Consider the following 21,707-nt stretch of genomic DNA (forward strand, 5'->3'; position numbering starts at 1 on the left):
GATGACTACCTGGAAAGCTCACACGAGAGGTGACAATCCAGGCAGGACAGGAGACGGCACACGGGCAATCAAGGTCACTGAAATGACAGAAGAGGTGAGCACGTATTAGTCACATAGTCATAAGTATATGAAATGTGAATAAATACATACACAGAGAGATATGGCACATAAAACAAGAGATGAGACGATCGAGAGGTCAAACGACGTGAAAACGGCGTTTGAACGATAAAAAGTGCCATAGGAGGTTTGGAATTCGAATTGAGGCACGAAATGACATGGAATTGAGCCGATACTTCACGAATAGGTTTATATAGGTGAATATGACTGAAGTGTGTGTTTGGTTTGAATTTAGGCGAAGAAAATGAGATTTGGGCACTCGGCTCGGAAACGATCGCTCGAAACGGGGAATTTGGTGAAATTGAAGCCTGGAATATCGGATTGGCGTGAAATTTGGCGAATATGTTACTGGAGATATTGTGAAGGTGCCTGAAAAATTTGGGTTCAATCGGGGCATTTTTGGCTGGTTTGGGCATTTCACCGAACACGTGGTGTGCGAGGATTTAGGGTTTTAGGGAAATGGCTATTTGAGGTGTGAAAACCCTCCCGAAGGAGCTAGGAACCTGCAGGAATGTTCAAGGCACACAGAGACACACATACCACAACTTGGTTTCACAGGAATTCACAGAGATTTGGAATTGGGCACAAAGGGTGGAAATGGGGTGCTTTACTGGTGGCATGAGCAGAGAGAAGAGAGAGGAGAAGACAAGGATACACACCAGGGAAGCTCGAGCACGGGGATCGCCGGAGGATCGCCGGAGCACGGCCGGAGAATAGATCGCCGGAGAGGAGGGGTGGTCGCCGGCGAGGGGGAGCAATTCACAGAGAACAGAGAGCAGAGAGCACAGAGGGAGAAAAGAGCCTCTAGCTCAGTCTCGGGCTGGAGGCCATTTTCTTTAAAACGCGATATGGGCGCACCGGACAGTCTACAGTGTCTGTCCGGTGCACACCGGACAGCGCACAGTAGCTGTCCGGTGAACCACCGAACAACGCACAGGAGAAAGGAGTTTTAGCGCGCGGCAGCCGGTGCACCGGACATTGCACTGTGCATTGTCCGGTGAGCCCAGACAGAGGGGAAATTTGGATTTTTGAATTTTTCTATCTAGTTCCCAACCAAACCAAATCCCAACTTATAATCACACAAAATAACACTTGTTGGGACAGGTATTGGCACCCTCATATATTTTCTCATATTTTTCAAAATATTTTGCCATAGGCTAGATAATTTTTAGAGAAAATAGGCAAATAGTGAAATTTGCATTTTGGCCTTGCACTAGGGGTCTTCATGAGTGATTTGAGTTTTGAATACTCCCCCTAAGTGCAGTACCTCATGCATATTTCAAGAACCAACAATTTCATAAAAAGTAAGAATTTAAGTGCTAAAAGCTTAAAAACTTAAGACTTGTCAAGTTTGATCCGAGTTAAGCTTTTTCACTCGCTTTGTTGGCGGTTATCTCAACTAGGTTAGACAAGCCCTAGATGCAATACAAGAAATTTAAACATGCAATGCAAGCTTGACAACACCATTTGACATTTTACATAAAATTTCTGAGATCAAGAAAATTTAGGTCATTCCTCAACATGCAAAAGCGGGTCTTATCAAGTGGCTTAGTGAAAATATCCTCTAATTGATCTTCCGACCTCACTCCTTCTAAAATGATATCTCCTTTAGCAACATGATCTCTAAGGAAGTGATGACTGATATCAATGTGCTTGGTGCGAGAGTGTTGTACAGGGTTATTAGCAATTTTAACAGCACTCTCATTATCACACAACAAAGGTACCTTTTCTAGAACTACGCCATAGTCTAGAAGAGTTTGTTTCATATATAAAATTTGTGTGCAACAAGCACCTGCGGCAATGTATTCCGCTTCGGCAGTTGACAAGGCAACACTATTTTGCTTTTTGGATGTCCATGAAACTAGTGATCTACCAAGCAGATGGCATCCCCCAGAAGTACTTTTCCTATCAATTTTGCATCCGGCATAATCCGAATCGGAATAGCCAATTAAATCAAAAGTAGCTCCTTTGGGATACCACAGACCAACGCTTGTGGTGTGCCTGAGATACCTAAGAATTCTCTTAACAGCGCGAAGATGAGCTTTCTTAGGATTAGATTGAAATCTAGCACACATGCAGACACTAAACATAATATCGGGCCTAGATGCGGTAAGGTACAATAAACTACCAATCATAGAACGGTAGAGAGTTTGATTAACCGGGTTACCTCCCTCATCTAAGTCGAGATGTCCATTTGTAGGCATGGGGGTCTTGATTGGTTTGCACTTCTCCATGTTGAACCTTTTCAACAAGTCTTTGGTATACTTCTCTTGTGAGAGAAAGTTACCATCTTTCATTTGCTTGACTTAAAAGCCGAGGAAGTACGTTAGCTCACCAATCATTGACATCCCGAACTCCTTCGACATCAACTCACCAAATTCCTTGCAATGATAGTCATTTGTCGAGCCAAAGATTATATCATCAACATATACTTGACAAATGAAAATATCACAATTATGTTTCTTTGTGAATAGAGTTGTGTCGACGGTCCCGATCTTGAAGCCCTTTTCGATGAGGAAGTCGCAAAGGCGCTCATACCAAGCCCTTGGAGCTTGCTTTAGCCCATATAGCACCTTGGACAACCTGTAAGCATGGTTAGGATATCTAGGGTCTTCAAATCCAGGCGGTTGCTCAACATATACAAGTTCATTTATGAAGCCATTTAAAAATGCACTTTTTACATCCATTTGATAAAGTTTTATATCATAACATGATGCATATGCAAGTAGGATACGGATGGCTTCCAGTCGAGCAACCGGTGCAAAGGTCTCTCCAAATTCTAAGCCTTCAACTTGAGAGAATCCCTTTGCAACTAGTCTTGCCTTGTTCCTTACAATCACACCTTGATCATCTTGTTTGTTTCTGAACACCCACTTTGTTCCAATGATTCTTGCATCTTGTGGGGGCTTCTCCAGGGTCCAAACTTCGTTACGGGTGAAGTTGTTAAGTTCTTCATGCATGGCATTCACCCAGTCCGGATCCTGTAGCGCCTCATCTATACAAGTAGGCTCAACACAAGAAACAAAAGAGTGATGTTCAATAAAAGAAGCATGTCTATGTGATCGAGTAATAACCCCTTGTGAAGGACTCCCGATAATTTGATTTGGAGGATGAGCTTGAAGTAGTGATGAGTTTCTCCTGTCAACCACTTGGGAAGAAGATCCTGGAGCATCAACATTTTCGGCTTGTACCCTTGCTTGTTCATGAGAGACAAATGTATCTTCATTTGCATGCCTCTCATCTTTTTCATCATCTTGTGGTACATTTGATGAAGAAGGCTTGTCAATGATTTGCACATCTTCTTCATCTTCTTTTGGTTTGATAGCTCCAATAGGCATGTTCTTCATTGCTTCCCTAAGTGGCTCATCACCTACATCAAGATTTTCAAGTGCTCCTTGGGAGCCATTAGTCTCATCAAATTCCACATCATATGTTTCTTCTACCACGCCAGTGGCATGGTTGAATACTCGATATGCTTTGGACTTTAATGAATAACCCAAAAGAAAACCAATATCACAACGTCTTTGAAACTTCCCTAGGTGATGGCGTTTCTTGTAGATGTACCATTTGCACCCAAACACCCGGAAGAAGGAGACGTCTGGCTTTTTCCCATTTAGCAGTTCATAGGGAGTCTTCGCAAGTAGCCGGTGAGGAAATAGCCTGTTTGATGCATAACATGCAGTATTGACAGCTTCGGCCCAAAACCTCTCCGGTGTGTTATACTCATCAATCATGGTTCTTGCAAGAGTGATCAAAGTCTTGTTTTTCCTTTCAACAACTCCATTTTGTTGAGGTGTATATGTTGCAGATACTTCATGCTTGATCCCAATTTCATCATAGTACTCATGAATGTTGGTGTTGTCAAATTCTTTGCCATTGTCACTTCTAATCTTTTTGATCTTGCAATCAAATTCATTTTGTGCTTTCTTGGCAAACTTCTTGAATATAGATGCAACTTCAGATTTGTCATGGAGAAAGAACACCCAAGTGTATCTTGAGAAGTCATCAACAATCACTAGACAGTAGAGGTTGCCACTGGCACTTACATAATTTGTAGGTCCAAATAAATCCATATGAAGTAGTTCCAGTGGCCTTGATGTTGACATGAAAGCTTTAGTAGGATGTGTATTAGCAACTTGCTTTCCAGCTTGACATGCACTGCATGGCTTGTCTTTTTCAAACACCACATCCTTTAATCCTCTAACCATGTCTTTCTTTAATACCTTCTTGAGTGTGCTCATCCCAACATGTGCAAGCCTCCTATGACAAAGCCATCCAAGAGAAGCTTTGGTGAAGAGGCAAGTTCTTAAGTCTGCATCTTCTGAAGTGAAATCCACTAAGTAGAGGTTGTTGTATCTAAATCCCTTGATCACCATTGATTCATCATCCATCTTTGTTACAATAACCTCTGTTGGAGTGAATAAGCATTGAAGTCCAAGATCACAGAGTTGACCCACTGATAATAAATTGAAGCTTAAAGGTGCGACTAAGAGAACATTTGATATTGATAAATCATTTGAGATTGCCACCTTGCCAAGTCCTTGCACTTTTCCTTTTGAATTGTCTCCAAATGTGATTTTATCTTGTCCATCAACATTCTCATCAAGTGAGGTGAACATCCGTGGGTTGCCTGTCATATGTTGTGTGCATCCACTGTCAATAACCCAATGTCTCCCACCGGTCTTGTAGTTCACCTACATCCAGAGACAAATCAAGCTTGAGTTTTGAGGGCCCTATATTGCATAGGACCAGTGACTCTCTCAATCAAGGACTTTGCAACCCAGATTTGTCTAGGTCTACTCTTGTTTGGTGGACCTAGGAATGTTACTTTGACCTTTCCATTTGCAACCTTTCTTAGAACATAATGAGCATTGAAAGCAAATGGTCTTGAGTGCTTAGGCAAGGGAGTTGGTGGTTTGGTTTTGCAGTTGTGGGCAAAATGACCTTCATTTCCACACTCAAAGCATTTGATGGGCTTGTGAGTCTGCTTTGGCTTGTATTGAGTGGTAGCTTTCTTTTGCACAAAAGCATTGTATCCAATACCACTCTTGTTTTTCATGACAGTGTTCATAAGCAGCTCATTTTGGAGGTATTGACCCTTGTTGAACTTTTGCACACTTGTTGCAAGATGTTCATTTTCACTTTTTAGTTTCTTGACCTCATTTTTAAGCCTTTGATTATCCACTGCCAACTCGTTGTTGAAATCATTGTTCTCAATAGCAACCTTTCCTCTAGTAGTTGCATCAGTCAAGTATTTCTTCAATTTTTGGTTGTCTAAAGTCAGGACTTCAACTTTTTCAGTCAATTCAGCTTGTAGACTAGTTTGCTCTCCTTGACTCAAATCATCACATGAGGTTGCTACATCAATCTTAACAACAGGGTTAATAGCCTCATGTGTTTTGCAAGATAAAAGTTCATTTTCAACAAGAAGATTGTCATGATCAAATTTAATTTGAGTATAGTCTTCCCTGATTTTTACTAGTCTATTTTGCAACTCCCTATTAGCTTCATTTAGCTTGTCACATTTATCCTTAGCATCTTTTAGGGAGTTTGAGAGCTCATTTACAGTTGATGACATAGTTTTATTTTCTTCTTTCATTTCTTCACTAGCTTTCATAACTATGTCATATTTGGCATTTAAAGATTCATTTTCATTTTTCAACCTATCACATTTAGCTTTTGACTTTCTAATGATTTGAGTATATTCTTTAAGCAAGTCAGCTAGCTCATCATATGAAGGTGAAGCAAATTCCTCATCACTATCACTATCACTATCATCAGTAATATTAATATCATTTTGTACCTTCCGTTCACCCCTAGCCATGAGGCATAGGTGAGAAGTCGATGATGGCGATGGTGGTGGTGAAGAGAAGTCCCCGGCGATGGCGGCAACTTTTTCATCATTCTCTTCTTCACTTGAAGAAGATCCACTTGATGACTCAATGTCAGTGAGCCAGTCACCAACAATATATGCCTTTCCATTCTTCTTCTTGTGGAACCTCTTTTGCTTCCCATCTTTCCTCTTGAAGAATTTCTTTTCCTTCTTTTCATCATCGCTGTCATCTTCTTTCTTGCCCTTGAATTTGTTCTTCTTGGGCTTGTTACATTGATGAGCAAGATGACCGAGCTCACCACAGTTGTAGCAATCCATCTCAGAAATGAGCTTTCTTTTGTTGGAAAAGAACTTCTTATTTCTTGAATCAAATTTGATGCCTTCTCTATTGAGCTTCTTCAACATCTTGGTGGTCTTCCTTACCATCAAGGCAATGTTAGCATCAAGGTCATCATCACTTGAGGATTCTTCCTCAACTTGTATTTTTGCTTTTCCTTTTCTTTCATGATTTGCTTTGAGAGCCAAATCCTTTCTTTTGGAAGATGATTCTTCTTTGTCGTTGATGTGCATGTACATCTCGTGAGCATTGATCTTTCCCAAAATCTGTGTAGGTGTGGTAACTGAAAGATCCATTTGATGTAGCACAGTGACAATATGTCCATATTTGTCTATTGGGAGGACACTGAGAATCTTCCTCACAACATCCGGTTGTGAGATTTGAGTAAGCCTCAATCCATTAACTTCCTCTACAAGAATATTGAGACGTGAGTACATAGCATTTGCATTTTCATTAGCAAGCATTTCAAAAGAATTTAACTTTCTCATGGCTATGTGATATCTCTCCTCACGCTCACTTCTAGTTCCTTCATGTAGAGCACAAATGTCCATCCACAAATCATGAGCATTTTTATGATTTCTTACTCTATTGAACACATCTTTGCAAAGGCCTCTAAAAAGGGTGTTTTTGGCCTTAGCATTCCATTTCTCATAATTGAATTCATCACCTACAAGATTTGTGGGATCTCTAGGTTCGGGGAATCCTTATGTGGCGGCTTTATAGAAACCAATGTCTATAGCCTCTAAATATGCTTCCATACGAATTTTCCAATATGGAAAATCGTCACCATCAAAAACGGGAGGAGGTCCATCCCCACCGGACATCGTAACTCTAGCGGTTAAGCTAATCTATGAGCAACAAGGCTCTGATACCAATTGAAAGGATCATGATGCCCAAGAGGGGGGTGAATTGGGCTTTTCTAAAAATCAACACTAATTAAAACCTACGCAAGAGCTAAGCAAGAGCCCAACTTCACCCCAACAACTAGCACCAAGAATATAATACTAGAAATGCAACAATGCTAAGACAATACTTCAAATACTTGCTAAACAAATACACAATGTAAAGTGCTTGAATTAAGTGCGGAATGTAAAGCAAGGTTTAGAAGACTCCTCCAATTTTTCCCGAGGTATCGAAGAGTCGGCACTCTCCACTAGTCCTCGTTGGAGCACCCACGCAAGGGTATCGCTCCCCCTTAATCCTCGCAAGAACCAAGTGCTCACTATGAGATGATCCTTTGCCACTCTGGCGCGGTGGATCCCTCGAGACCGCTTACAAACTTGAGTCGGGTCACCAACAAGATCTTCACGGTGATCACCGAGCTCCCAACGCCACCAAGCCGTCTAGGTGATGCCGATCACCAAGAGTAACAAGTCGTAGACTTTCGCTTGACCAAGAGAAGCCTAATGCAAGTGGTGTGTGCTCTAGGTGGCTCTCGCTAGCGCTAATGAGGAACAAACGCGGATTAAGATTCTCTAATCTCCTCACTAGGCTTTTGGTGCTTGCAATGCTCTAGCAATGTGCTGGAATAAATGTGGGGTGCAAGACTTTGAATATGGTGGGTGGAGGGGGTATAAATAGACCTCACCCACCAACTAGCCGTTACAGGCATTTTCCTGCGCACTGGCGCACCGGACAGTCCGGTACGCCACCGGTGCGCCAACGGTGCGCCAACGGTCGTTTCCAACGGCTAGTTCTGACAGTTAGCCGTTGGACTCATGGCACACCGGATAGTGAACAGTCACTGTCCGGTGCACACCGGACAGTCCGGTGCGATGTCCGGTGCGCTGTCCGGTGCGCCACTAAAATTCAACTCTGAAACCCGCGCTCTCGGGTTTCTGCGTGGGAAAGCCTCTTCCCCGGGCCAGCCTGGCCCCACCTGGCAGAGGGTGCACCGGACAGTCCGGTGCACACCGGACAGTCCGGTGCCCCAGGGCCAGAAACCCTACTTCTTGTTTTTCAGCTGTTTTTCAAATCGATTTTCGTTCTAACTTGTGAGTGAGTTCTAGAGTGACACCTAGCACTATATGTGAGTGTGATTATGCACCAACACTACACTAGAACTCTCTTGGTCAAACTACTCATCGACAACCCCTCTTTATAGTACGGCTAAAAGAGAATAAAAGACCTAACTAAATCACGAGTGTCCACATCTCCTTGACACTCGGACTTCGTAGTCCTTCACCTTTTGTTTCGTCGTTTTAGCCGTCGCTTCGAGTTCTTATCTCTGGGATTGTTTTCACTGTTGTAGTACTTCTACCTGTAATGCGACCTAACTTACCATTTGTCTCTGTAAAACACACGTTAGTCACATATAATATTACGTTGTCATTAATCACTAAAACCAACCAGGGGCCTAGATGCTTTCAGTCTACTCCCAGTATGATGAAGAACTAAAGAAATAAAGTTGATTGATTGATTTGTTCGATTGTTGATGCCCGCAATCGGCGGTACCCCTTTATATATAGGGGAGGTCTGGACCCGTTCCTAGGCATTCTCTAACAGAATCTGTGTGATTAGTTTGATAAACACGTAAGAAAAAGAGAATATTTCACCTAATTTGATCTAATGGTGGACCATCCGGACTAACCCGTGGACCATTCAGGGCACATGGCTGGACTGTCCGGCTTTCAGATACCACATATGGTGCTCAACACATGCCCTCTGTCTTTTGGAGAAGCTAAGCGAACCAAAAGCACCTAGTGCAGGCTATTATCAACTCAATGTGAGAACATCGGGTTTTAAGCATCTTGGCAAACACTGGATGATACAGCTTTAAAAAGCGACCATTCAATGCCTTATGTAATCCATCACCCTACAAAGTCTATAACATGTATGCATTACCAAAGATTACTTATGTCACCCTATAAGGCCTTTCCTAGCTTTGTGACCATTTGCCAAACTTTCGGTCCTTGCTCCTTAGTGGCAAGACTGTCTTCCAAACTAGATCCCCAACTAGAAATGATTTAGCCTTTAGCTTTTTGTTGTAGGCCTTGGAAACCATGATCTTATCTTTCTTGGTCTCTTTTAGAGCCATCAACCCCTTGTCGGTCACCTCGTAGGTATTATCAATCATCAAATCATGATAGTCACCGATAACTATATCATTTTGCTAGGCGATCCTGGTTTTATTTAGGCTTACCTCCACATGCAAAATAGCTTCATGTCCATAATCATTCTCAAAAGGAGATATTTTAGTAGCACGATGTTTAGATATTCTATGAGCCCATAAAGCTTCAAATAAAACCTTATACCAATGCCTAGGATGATCATATATCTTCTTCCTAATAAGGCTAATCAATGTCTTATTGCTTGACTCGGCCTGGCCATTGACCTAAGCATAATATAAAGATAAATTGAGAAATTTAATCTTATATGATTCAACAAACTAACGTACCTCCTTTGACATAAAGGAAGTCCCCTAGTCTATAGTCAAAGTTTAAGAGGAACGTGAATCTATATGACATGTAGATAGGAACCGGGTAGCCAAAGTAGGCATATGACCCATGATGCCCCACATGCCGACTAGGCCCCTGTTGAGAAACTCAGCGAGGCAGCGACCAGGCCCCTGTCGAGCAACTCAGCAAGGCAATGTCCGGACCAGATCCCTACCGAGCAACTCCACGAGGCGGAGGTCCCGACTAGGTCCCTGTCGAGCAACTAAGCGAGGCGGAGGCTCCAGCCAGGTTGTAATTCAGCGCGTGTCCATGGGCCCCGGCTCCTGGGCCCGCCTGTCAGTCACCAGGTTATTGTTCACATATGTCTGCGCTCGCCTGGTGTGAACACGAGGCATGTATTGTTAATCCAAGTTAGCCACTACAGACCGCATCATCACCAAACTCTGTCCGAACCAATGGCGCGGCATACCCAAGGGGGTGCCGAGAAGTCTCCATCAATATGATGGAACACCACCGCATACAGTCTCTGGCGTTTCTCGTCTATGCCTTGTAGGACCAGACAACACTGGTCATGGGGGACCTAAGCATTGGAGTCTCCACAGTAACCCGCATACCGAGAAAGACAGAGCACTACACCATATAGACTGTACGCTTACGCATGTTGAAGGGTGACATAAGGGTTCATGACGAAGGACAGGGCCACACCACGCACGGCCCTAAAACATACCCTGACTCTACATCGTGGGACCCACCAAACGTAGCTACAGGGACCTCAGCGTCGGACTTGCTACAAGGACCGGTATACCGAGCGGAAAAGGCGGTACGCCACACCGGGTGAACGGCTACGCATGACCCCGAAGGCAACGTCAGGGAGACTACGTCAGAAGGGCTACCGAAGACAACAGATCACACCCTTACCAATAGGAAACAAGTCCCCCTATAAGGTCCTACCCTTGAACTATAAAAGGGGCAAGGCCCCCTACTTCGTTCCACATGTGCACTAGTTGTAACACAATCCTCAAAGCAATACTATAATCAACACCACACTAAACTAGGGCAAGAGCCTGAACTAGTATAAACTCACCATCTGAATCCCTAGATTCACCACTCAGAGTGAGTCCGCGCTAGCCTCCCCTCCTGAACACAAATTCTATTGTCCACTAATTTTCCAGAACCATGACACTATGAATAATGCGCTCAGTTACAAATTCAATTACTTCTCTATGTGTCATATTTTTCAGAGCAACGACTTCAGTCCATTTGGTGAAATAATATGTGGCAACTAGCACAAATCGATGCCCTTTTGATCATGAAGAATGAATCTCTACTACGAAGTCCAAACCATATCCCCTGAAGGACCAAGGTTTAATAATAGGATGAAGTTCGGCGACAGGCACTAATTGCATATCACTGAACTTTTGACACACTTGACATCCTTTGTAGTACTTAAAACAATCAACTATCATATCCAGCCAATATAAACCAGCTCTCCTCAAAAGCCATTTCATCTCTGGAGTCGATTATTGAGTACCATAAATTCCTTTATGCACTTTGGCCATAGCTAATATAGCATCGTCAAGGCCCAAGCACTTAAACAAGGCATTACTTGGAGTTCAGTGATAAAGTTCATCATAAATTAAAACATACTTAAAATCTATTCGCCGAATGTTCCTATCTGTCCTAAAACTTGGATCACGCAGGGATGTAACAAACGATGTCCTCCAATCACATGCATCGGCTGCATCGGTAGCCAAATTAACCAAGGTTATGCTTCTGCTAGCGTCAGACGGTCTGCGGCACCAGGTCGGACGGTCCAGCACTAGCGCGGGCAGTTCGACTGACCCACTCGGACGATCTACAACCTAGGACATCAGCGTACTTCTGATCTTCGGATTAATCTGAAGCTTCCTATGCTAAGTAATTAGCTCTAGAATTCTCCGCCTAGATATATACTGAATGTCAAATTTGTTAAAAGAACGCACTATGCCCCAAACATCTTTCAAGGTAATCATTCAAAATACCATCTAAACATTGATATTCTGCTAAAACCTGTTGGATAACCAACTGAGAATCACCAAATACTTTTACATGCATTACTCCCATATAATTTAAAAGTTCTAGACCGAACAAGAGAGCTTCATATTTGTCTTGGTTGATGGTGCAATTAGCTTTCAATCGGCTAGAGAAGTCAAAAGTGGCATTCCTTGGTGAAACAAGCAAGATGCCAATCTCTTGTCCTTCATTGCAAACTGATCCATCCAAATACACAGTCCAGGGAGTGGTAGTACAATAGGCTACATCGAGCTCAGGAATATCATCAATTCGATGTTCTATAAAAAATCAGATACAACCTGGCCTTTAATAGATTTCAATGACTCATAGGCCAAGTGCCGCTATAGGGACCTCAGTGTCAGACTTGCCATAGGGACTCGTATACCGAGAAGAAAAGACTTTACACCATACTAGGTGAATGACTACGCACGACCCCGAAGGCGACGTCAGGGATACCACGTTAGAAGGTCTACCAAAGGCAACAGATCGTGCCCTTACCAATAGGAAACAAGTCCCCTCTGTAAGGTTCTACCCTTGAACTATAAAAGAGATAGGTCCCCCTCCTTCGTTCCACACGTGTACCAGTTGTAACACAGTCCTCAAAGCAATACTTTGACCAGCACTATACTAGACTAGGTCAAGAGCATGAACCAATAAAAACTCCCTGTCCAAATCCCTGGATTCATTATTCAGAGTGAGTCCGCGCTAGCCTCCCCTCCCCAACATAAATTTCGTTATCCCCCTGATTTCTGAAACCATGATAATTGGTGCACCAGGTAGGTGAATCATTAGCGTGCTAAATGACACCCTCCACTAGTGGCTCAATCATCAGCGTTCACCGGCGGTGAGGCCTTTACGCCTAGGAGCCGCATCACATTCGGTTCCGTTGACTTCTTCGCCATCGCCACCGGTAAGGTCCGCCTCACAGACTCCGATGTGTCCATCACAGTGGGCGTGGGAGGACCCACATGCTCTGCCACCTCTAGGAATAAGAAGGAGAAGCGACGCCTCAAGAGGCGTGCCGTAGCCCTCAAGCGACGCCTTAATCGGCTGGCTGGCGCCATCAACCAGAAGGTGGACATAGATCTTTGCTTCGGCCTTCACAAGCCAAAACTCGTTGATGTAGTTGTGCTAATATAAAAAACTGGACCTCTAATTTTTCCTTCAAATAATGGAGCATTCCATTAAGGGCTGATCCTACATATTGTTTCTCCACAATGTGCACTTGGAAGAATCGGTTTCTAGTGTATAGAACCTTCAGATGTAATCATTAATCGATTCATCCTTTCCTTGTCGTAGGGCTACTAAATCGACCAGGTCTCCGAAGAAAAAATGATCATGGAATTTCTGCTCTATATCTCCCCAAGAATAAATAGAGTTGGGTGGCAAGGTGACGTACCATGCGAAGGAAGTACCATTTAGTAATAGTAAAAATAAATGTACACAGAATGTCTCTTTATCGGCCAATTCCCCAAACTGGGCTAAGAATTGGCCTATATGTTCATGTGTGCTACTCTCCTAGTCACCAAAAAAAATTGTAAATTCGGGTATCCTTGTCCCATGTGGGTATGGGTCATAGTCGAATCGGTTGTCGCATGGTTGCCGATACGATTGCCCCCCAAGGGTCACATTAACTCTGAGTTTGTCTCAGAATGCCCCAGATATCTCCTCTCTGACTATATCAATGGCGACCGGCGGTAATCCACTGACCCTTTGGTCCATATGTGTGGTTGTTGGTATATCATTATATCGCTCCCTTGCCAATGGATTTGGGTTACGTGTGGTGTTCTTAAGGCGCCTAGGCGAGCAAGCAAACACTCCGAGCGCCTTAGCGCCTAGGCGGGCAAGGCGACTAGGTTTAGCCGAGCACCTGGACGCCTAGGTGACGCCTTAAAAACCCTGGTTAGTGGGGCATTAATGTTGGCCCTAGGTACTCCATACTGCATGTTAGGTCTTTTCGGCCTTCTTGGGGCCTAAAAGGGCTCATACATATGTGTGGATGGGATCATTCCACGTCCTTGAAGGGTCGTGGGTGCTAGAGAGACATTAGTTTGGAGCTGGTAATATGGTTGCTAGTAATATTCTACGTTTTGTTCCTCATACCCTATCGTAGACGGTCCGGTGTGATATCTGGACGGTCCAGTGACGTGCTCGAACAGTCCACGTGTATAGTCGGACGGTCAGAACATCTCTACTCGCCTTGGCGCGGTTTTCGGTGGCTCGTCGCAAGGGACGAAGCCAACCGCCGCTAGGCCGGATCGTTCGGCCTCAGACCTAGACTGTCCGATCGTGCGCAGGGGCATGGGTTGTTCCCATATAGGTAGCGAAGGATGTGGCTAGCCATTATAGGAGTTCATCGGCATCCCATAAAGGGGCTAGGATTGGGTATGCCCATTTGCAGCCAATGGGTCCTGTAGGTCTTATTTAGTTTGGGCATCGTGTGATGGAAAACTGGTAATAGTAGATTTATCAAAGGCACGTGCTGGCCTCCTATAGTCCTCTTGTACACCCCCCCTAAGATTTGTTGCGTATGTTCCCGTTGTTTCTCTATGTAAGATCGAAGAGCTTGGATGTCATCAGGTTTACTTACAGCGGGTATGATTGTAGCAGGACGAAAACTCACCAGGTTGTATTCCCTCTGTCAGATAAGCTTCTGGTTTCAGTCGACCTTGAAATCAGCAAAGAACAATCAATTTCAGGAAGTTGTGCCATTGATTTTTTCTTTCTTGATGGTTTAGACTCAACTTAAAAGGTGTTTGGTAAGATTGGGGACCTCAGTTGGATCATCATGAACAATCAATTTGCACAAGGTAACCAAAGTGATAATCAGAGCAGGAGGAATATAATCAATGGCAGCATCTCGGCAAAACGCGGGGAATCATCTAGTAGATAGATAGATAATAGATTGATTGACGTCCAGTGACTCATTTGGCAGCTAACAATCGCTAAAGCTAGATTAGTAACACTCTAATCATATGAGAACTACAAAAGGGCAGCTATGTGTTGAAATACTATCTACGCCCAATTCATTAACTGATTAGAACCAATGACAGTAGAGAACACAGCACAGCAAATAGCACTCTTTGCTTCCTATATCCCAGATTGTCAACACCAGAGAACCTGAAAACAGCAAACAAGACGAAACGCCATGGTGAGAGGCACAAAAGACTAACGTCTGGTGTTATTCTATTATTTGTTTTTTTAAATAAAAGAAATAGTTTGAACCAGACTTAGTGATGTTTTCACACTACATCTAACAAGCTTACCCTGGCAATGATGAATTTATCATCAAACCGAAGCCGAAAGGGTAGAGTGGATCGTACTGTAGGTCTCCCACATTCATGGGCAGTTGGTCGACAGACTTGAACCAGGTGTGCGGGAGCTTGCCTGTGAAACCGTAGTCTCCAAAGAGTACATCTGCGACACCCTGACCTTCGGTTCCCGGAAGCCAAGCTGCAACAAGCGCTTCCACTAATGGAACATACGGCTCAATCACAATGGGACGACCAGAAATGATGACTACTGCACATTTAACTGCAGCACACACAGTTCTGATCGTGTCTGGACCAGGGTCTAGCATAGTGAGGTCGGTGCTATCGCCAACTGTTTCAGCGTATGGTGGCTCGCCAACAACGACGATAGCGAATGAGAAGTCATTGTGCTTCATGAAACTGTCATCGGGGTTCTCAGAGTAGACAACAGACGTCGAGTCAGCAACGGTAGACTTTATCGCATCAAGAATTGTTGTCCCTGCACAGGATACTGAATCACTGCAATGAAAAATTACAGCAAAGGTTGTTGCTTTAGGTATTTCAGTTATTAAGAGGAACCTCACAGAGAGAAATTCAGCATAGCGCATTGGGATGTTTACCCTAGCCCTTTCTAAATCTCAATCAGGAATTATGTTAGTTCATTAGAGTGATAGTGTCACTATCATCACTGTGCTGTTGATCATGGAGATACTAGGTAAACTTTGGATTGAAGTGTGAACCCGACGTGGAACTAAAAGCAAATTTGGTGTCTAACTTAGTACTTTCCGAGCTTTCCTATTGATGTACTTAAATTTCTCTTCCTCTTAATGAAATGACACACAGTTCTCCTGCGTGATTAGAGAGTTTTAAAAAGTTAGGCAAATGAGTTGCCCAGTTGTGTCTGAAGTATGAATATGGTCATGTTTGCTTCTAGCATCTGCAGCTACGAATACCGCCTTCTAAATATGCAAATGCAGCTTTAGCCCATGTTAAAAATGTACAGTACCTAACTGCATGGAAAGTATCTACAATACAAGCTCTTACGTTTACATGGCAATTCAGTGTCTCCCTGTCAGGGTTATAACTCTGTTGGAGGGAATTAGGGGCAAATTAAAGCAGAATTTTAGGGAGGGGAAGGAAAGTACAGCCAGAGGAGGAGAGTCAGAGGGCGGCGGCAGAAAGGCTGCTGGCGACGTCGTGCTGCAGGGTGACATGGATAATGCTGGCTAATGGAGGCTAAACAGCTTTAGGGTTTTACTCCTTTTTAGTTCTTGAGTCCAAACAAATTTACATCTCCCTTTTCTCATTTTATATAGGGGAGGACTCGGCTTTTACATGCAAACCGGATTCTAGTTCCTAACTAGTGGTGCTCTTGACAGAGAGAACTGCTACACCGGTGCTACAGTACCTCTCGGGTACTGTACTCATCTGTGAATAGTGCCGCGTCCTTGGTGAGTCGGCTGCTGGGCCTACTGGGCTGCAACTAGGGGTGGTAATGAGTTCTAAATTTTACACTATAAAATTTAAGGATTGAATCGAATTAGGATCGGCTCTATTTCTGTTCATTTTTGAAATAAAATTTATTAAGAGCCCTAACTTATTATGAAGAAATATTTAGATCGTGATCCGTTACCACCCCTAGCTGCAAAGGGTCATAGCACCATGACAATCCCATATGCTATGCAGACACTAAAAATAGCATGCACATAAAATGTATGTTAAATCTCCATGCAATGAACACCTGCATTGTTTTTACCGAAATATAAAAAGAACCAAATGTGTATAAAAGAAGCTTCATGTAATGAATACCGGTGTTTCTCCTCTCTTAACTGGAGGGCGAAGTCATTTTCGTTAAAAAATATATATTAAAATGATGAATGACATACCAGTTGTGATATTACCACTGTCCCCCATCCATTGGATTGACCATCCACCACACTGGTACCCCAAATTGCTAGCATGACTTCCAGCTACCAGGATACTTCTAGCTCTCTTAGGGAGAGGTAGGAATTGCTGATCGGGAGAGTTCCCATTTTTTAACAGAACAAGTGATTTCCTGACAGCTTCTCTAGCCAGTTCCCTATGCTCCTGTTTAGATTTGTTACAAAATTTTAGGTTGATCTAGAATGAATTCCAAACTAGCTGTACAAAAACTGTTCTTTTATATCACAATGTAGCTTTTTTTTTTTGAAAGATCACCATGTAACTTGAGAAAACATTGTACAACTAGCTTACCAACCTTCTTTCCAAGCTGCTCTGCAAAACTAAGATCAGCTAAAGGGTTCTCAAACAGGCCCATTGTAAATTTGACTCGAAGGATCCGCTTCACAGCATCATCAATTCTGCTTATATTGATGACACCCTTGTGAACGAGAGAAGTGAGATCATTAATGTAATCAGTGTAATTGTATGGCACCATCACCTGGAGTTGAGTTGAAGGAAAAAAATTAAAGGCAGATGGTGGAAAAGAAAACTTCATTCTTATTTCACCACAAATTACTATGGCGAACAACAACAACATAGCTTTTTGTCCCAAGCAAGTTAGGTTAGGCTTACAAATTACTATGGCCATTATGTGAAAACTTAACTGCTGACAATTCTTGAATTGTTGCTATGACAAATCATTCATGATAAAAAACCAACCAAAGATTATTTTGATTATACATCAGAGTTATCAATACCTACTAGGAATTCACCTCCAAATGCAACACTAAACCTTCCCCGCAGGGCATACAATATTTTTCCTCAGTAGCTAGTTGAAAGTAACCAATTATTTTCTCAAAAGAAATCCACATACCATATCAATGCCAGCATTAATTCCAGCTTGCACAGAATAAGTATAGTTTGCGCCAGGAGGTGAGGTGATACGGTCCACTCCTAGCCAGTCAGATATCACGAAACCCTGCAAGCCATCACAAGATATCCAAACTTAAGTTTAAGATCACAGCAAAGTAATGTAGATAAAGCGTCAGATTATTACTAACTCTAAAATGCAGCTTGGATTTAAGGTATCCAGTGACTAAGTCATGATTGGCATGCATTTTTACACCATTCAAGCTTGAATAAGAAACCATAACAGTAGCAACACCCTTTATGATAGAGTCATAATATGGTGGCATGTGAATGCTTAGCAGCCCATGCTCATCAATGATTGTATTATTCTCATTGATTCCATTATGAGTTCCACCATCACCAACATAGTGTTTAGCACAAGCAGCAACCTTATCCCTGTAAAAGCCATAAGCTGAGGTATAAGGATAGGCATAAGGTAGAAAATTCTTTCACACTGTGAGATATTAATCCTGATTGATATTCGCAAAAAATACTGATTGTTTTCCTAAAGTAATTTCAATCTAAGGAGATATTAACAAAAATAGTAAGTAATATTTGTTGTAAAAATATTGTTACTGATAGAGTGCCCATCAAGGCATCTTAGCTGATTAGTTTCCAAGTATTTTATAAAGATAAAAATGTCTTACATATTGGCTTAGTATCTACCATAATATTTGTATCAGCACTGAGAAAAGAGTATCTTACTTCCCAGCTACATATGGAACTCCCTTGGTATGATTGACTGGGATCTCACCCTGCAAACCAAGGATAATATCTGTCATCTGCTGCACAACCTTGTGATCCTCACTGTAGCTCTCATAGCACCGACCCCATCTTGGATCTCTGCAAACCTAAATCAAATTATAAGAATAGTTCCTGATCAATATAACTTGAAGTGAAACAAGAATATCGCATTATATTCATTCAACTTTGTTTCATCAAAGATCTTGCATAGTAGAAGCAACAAAACAGTGTTACACGTGCTTACTGCAATACATGGAGCAAAAGTATATTGAATGCCTGTCGCACGCACTTCAAGAGCAGTTGCTTCACCAATTCTTTTTATGAGGCCAGGATCCCTAACAAAACAAGAAAGATATAAATGTTGATATAGCTACATATAGATGATGTTTGCATGATCAGCTAGCTATCAAGAAACAAGTCTTGTTGCTAAATGGATATGAATTGCTAACAGAAAACTTTTAGCCAACTCGAAGTGAAGTATATATTGTATATTAAAGCGACTTAGAAAAATCATGATAAAAAAATTGTGGCCTTCTATGTGTTAGAGTGGACGCACTAACCAGTTCAACCCAAAAGCTTAAGCTATTAAGAAAAGGTAGGCAATCCACTTATACACTTCAGCACTCCCACTCACGTGCAGCCAGAGAGAAAGGCACAAATGTGGAAATAAAGGAGACAGGGGCACAAATGAAGACTTTGCCAGGATTAGAACTCGAGAAATCTGGCTCTAATACCATGTTAGAGAGTTGAATTGGTTAATACGCCCACTCTAACACTTCAGCACTATGAAGGACGTAGCATATTTGTCAAATTGCAATATGTGCATGTAGATTAACAGAGATGTACCTTGTAGCTCCAAGTCCAATGTTATGAGGGAATAAAGTGGCGTTGTAGACATTGTTATTACCATGAACAGCATCAATTCCATAAATCAATGGAATTCCTAGACGCGTTGACAAGGCACCTTTCTGAAATTCATTGACCATGTTCACCCAAATTGCAGGACTGGCCTGGGGAGAAGGAACACTTCCACCACCACTTAAGATGCTTCCTTCAGAACAGCATGAAAGTTTGACATTAGAAATTGCACAACAGCAGATTTGGATAGGACAATGCCACAGTGGCAGCCTTTTATAGAAGAATACAACAGTGATAACTATAGCTGTGGAGTGCCATAGGCTTCATTTGTTTTTATCACCCAAAAAACAAGCCATGTGAAAGACGGCAAATGATTCTGGGTTTATATAGAACTTACCTATAAAGTACTGTTTCATGACATTTGCAGATGCAACCTGGCGTTCTATCTGTGTCATTTGGCCAATTTTTTCAGCAAGGGTCATCCTACCGATAAGATCCCTGATTCTAGAGTTAATAGGTTGCTTTGGATCCTTGTACTTCATGTACTCTGCATCTGCCATCGAAACAAAACATAGCAGTAGAAGGAATGGCCAGGAAATATTGGAGTATCTCATGTCTGAAAATTTCTTTGAAATAGTCTGGCCTAATGGTCTTGATCCCCGAACCATGAACAGAATTCAAGAGGCCCTAAATGAATCATTAGAGATTAGATAATTCAAAATCAGCATGCATATCAGAAAGGAAGTGCAAGTGTATGAACAAAGAAAATGGTTTTCTTTCGAAGGACACAACAAATGAGCTTCAAGACGTGATCTAATTAAGTTGTAACCCACGTCCCCCGCTGATCTTCTACAAGAAACGAAGCACACCTTAACATGTAGCAAAACACATGATGGCATTATCTTCTTGAGGGAAAATTATTGTTACCCCTTACTTGCTAAGTCACTCGTAAAAGAAGGGTTTCACACTGAGAATGTGTTCACAGATCAAAGTTTCAGCATCTCTATCAGTGTCCACAGAAGTGCAGTTTTCAGATACGTATCACTACAGTGAAATACGTACATTGGACACGGCTAAATGAGAACCATTTCCCAGCAGGTAAAGAATAGAAGAATTTGACAGCATACGGCGAGTACCGCGTCACTAATCATCAGCAAGGATAAAAAAGAAACTAGACTGATGGTGCTACTCAGGCATTGTTTGGAAGCACCCAGTTTTTAACAAACTGTTTATAAAAATTGATGTAGTTCCAAACATACCAGTTTATGACTCAGTTTATAGATATTAGATTCTTAGTTTATTAAAAACCAAGAAGCTGGCTTCTCCTATCTAAAAGATAAAAATTGGTTTTTTTAAATCTGGGTTGCTTCCAAACAGGGCCTCAGTCGTGTTGTCAACGAAAAATATGATATATTAACATGGTAACGAAGTCAACATGTCTCAGTAGATCTTATAGCTTATTCGATTGGCTTTAATCCATACATGTTTCTATAGATCTTATAGCCTATTCGATTGGCTTTAATCCATACCTGTTTCTATAGTGTTTACAGCTGGAAGCGAACAACCCATTAGTTATAAAATACTGGCCGCCAAATTAGCCGACAGCGGGACACTATAGTGGCATCCCCCGATTTCCCTGGAAATCCTAATGCGAGGCTGAAAAAGAAACAGCAACGCGGAAACCTCTTCCCAAGAAGCACACGAGCTGGTCTAAACGGAGAGCTCCCTGAGAGCAGCAGGAGGAGGAGGCAGCAGACGCTGCTGGTAGCTAGCTTAGTAGCAAGCCGGGACTTACAGCGGAGCAGCGGCAGAGGGAGAGGGTGAGCTCTGAGCTCACTCTGCAGCCGATTGCGTGCTGGAGCCGAGCTCAATTGGCGTCCCTGGCGCGCACATGCACGCACCGGCGAGGCCGGAAGTGGGAGCGGCGGTGCGAGGTGTCGTGATCTGTAGGCGAGCGCGGTGCTTTCGGAAGGAACATTCGGGGGCACGCGCTGAAAGAGGGCAGGCAGATGGAAACAGCATTTGTTGCACTTGCACACGGTACGAAACGACGTTTGGCATTCAACTGGAAAGCATTTCACAAGACAATTTACGCGAATGGGTGAACGCTCCAATTCGGTCCTCTCTATACATTCGACGCAGAGGTCTTGCTGAGGAAGTGTGCTGGGAAGAGTTGAACAAATCGCAATTCGCAGAACAAAACGAACAGCATGCCGACCGCATCCAGCAGATGCTCAAACTCGGGCGCATATCAACATACAGAAGCATTCCGAAAGACAACAAGC

At 42.7% G+C, this 21,707-nt stretch overlaps 1 protein-coding gene across 5 annotated transcripts; it reads right to left on the bottom strand.

Moving 5' to 3' along the window:
- Positions 1 to 14,571: 14,571 nt before the first annotated feature.
- Positions 14,572 to 21,561, bottom strand: LOC100280148 (uncharacterized). 5 transcript variants are annotated; one of them, XR_002267844.3, is made up of 11 exons: positions 21,218 to 21,561; positions 19,820 to 20,109; positions 19,411 to 19,615; positions 18,809 to 18,899; positions 18,526 to 18,671; positions 17,973 to 18,216; positions 17,786 to 17,890; positions 17,228 to 17,410; positions 16,875 to 17,076; positions 15,004 to 15,507; positions 14,572 to 14,857 (listed from the first exon to the last, which is right to left on the bottom strand). XR_002267844.3 is itself a non-coding variant. In XM_023301879.2 (11 exons), exons 2-11 carry the CDS (start codon positions 20,088 to 20,090, stop codon positions 14,767 to 14,769), a joined length of 2,034 nt encoding a protein of 677 aa, XP_023157647.1. In that variant the 5' UTR covers positions 20,091 to 20,109; positions 21,218 to 21,561; the 3' UTR covers positions 14,572 to 14,766. The 5 variants fall into 5 exon arrangements, 4 of the variants coding, with proteins under 4 accessions (XP_023157647.1, XP_035821704.1, XP_023157648.1 ...); XM_023301879.2 differs by having other exon boundaries at positions 15,004 to 15,499; XM_035965811.1 differs by having other exon boundaries at positions 15,004 to 15,487; positions 20,952 to 21,516.
- Between the last annotated feature and the right edge of the window lie 146 nt (positions 21,562 to 21,707).

This window comes from Zea mays, chromosome 3, assembly GCF_902167145.1.
Source record: "Zea mays cultivar B73 chromosome 3, Zm-B73-REFERENCE-NAM-5.0, whole genome shotgun sequence".
NCBI lineage: Eukaryota > Viridiplantae > Streptophyta > Magnoliopsida > Poales > Poaceae > Zea > Zea mays.

Bases quoted from the DNA above. Each gene is read 5' to 3' on its own strand.
- LOC100280148 (XM_023301879.2), bottom strand. From the start codon at position 20,090: ATGGTTCGGGGATCAAGACCATTAGGCCAGACTATTTCAAAGAAATTT. The intron at 18,217-18,525 runs GTAAGATACTCT...TGGCTTTTACAG, and splicing joins GTTCCATATGTAGCTGGGAA to GGATAAGGTTGCTGCTTGTG. The intron at 17,411-17,785 runs GTATGTGGATTT...ACTCAACTCCAG, and splicing joins TTAATGCTGGCATTGATATG to GTGATGGTGCCATACAATTA.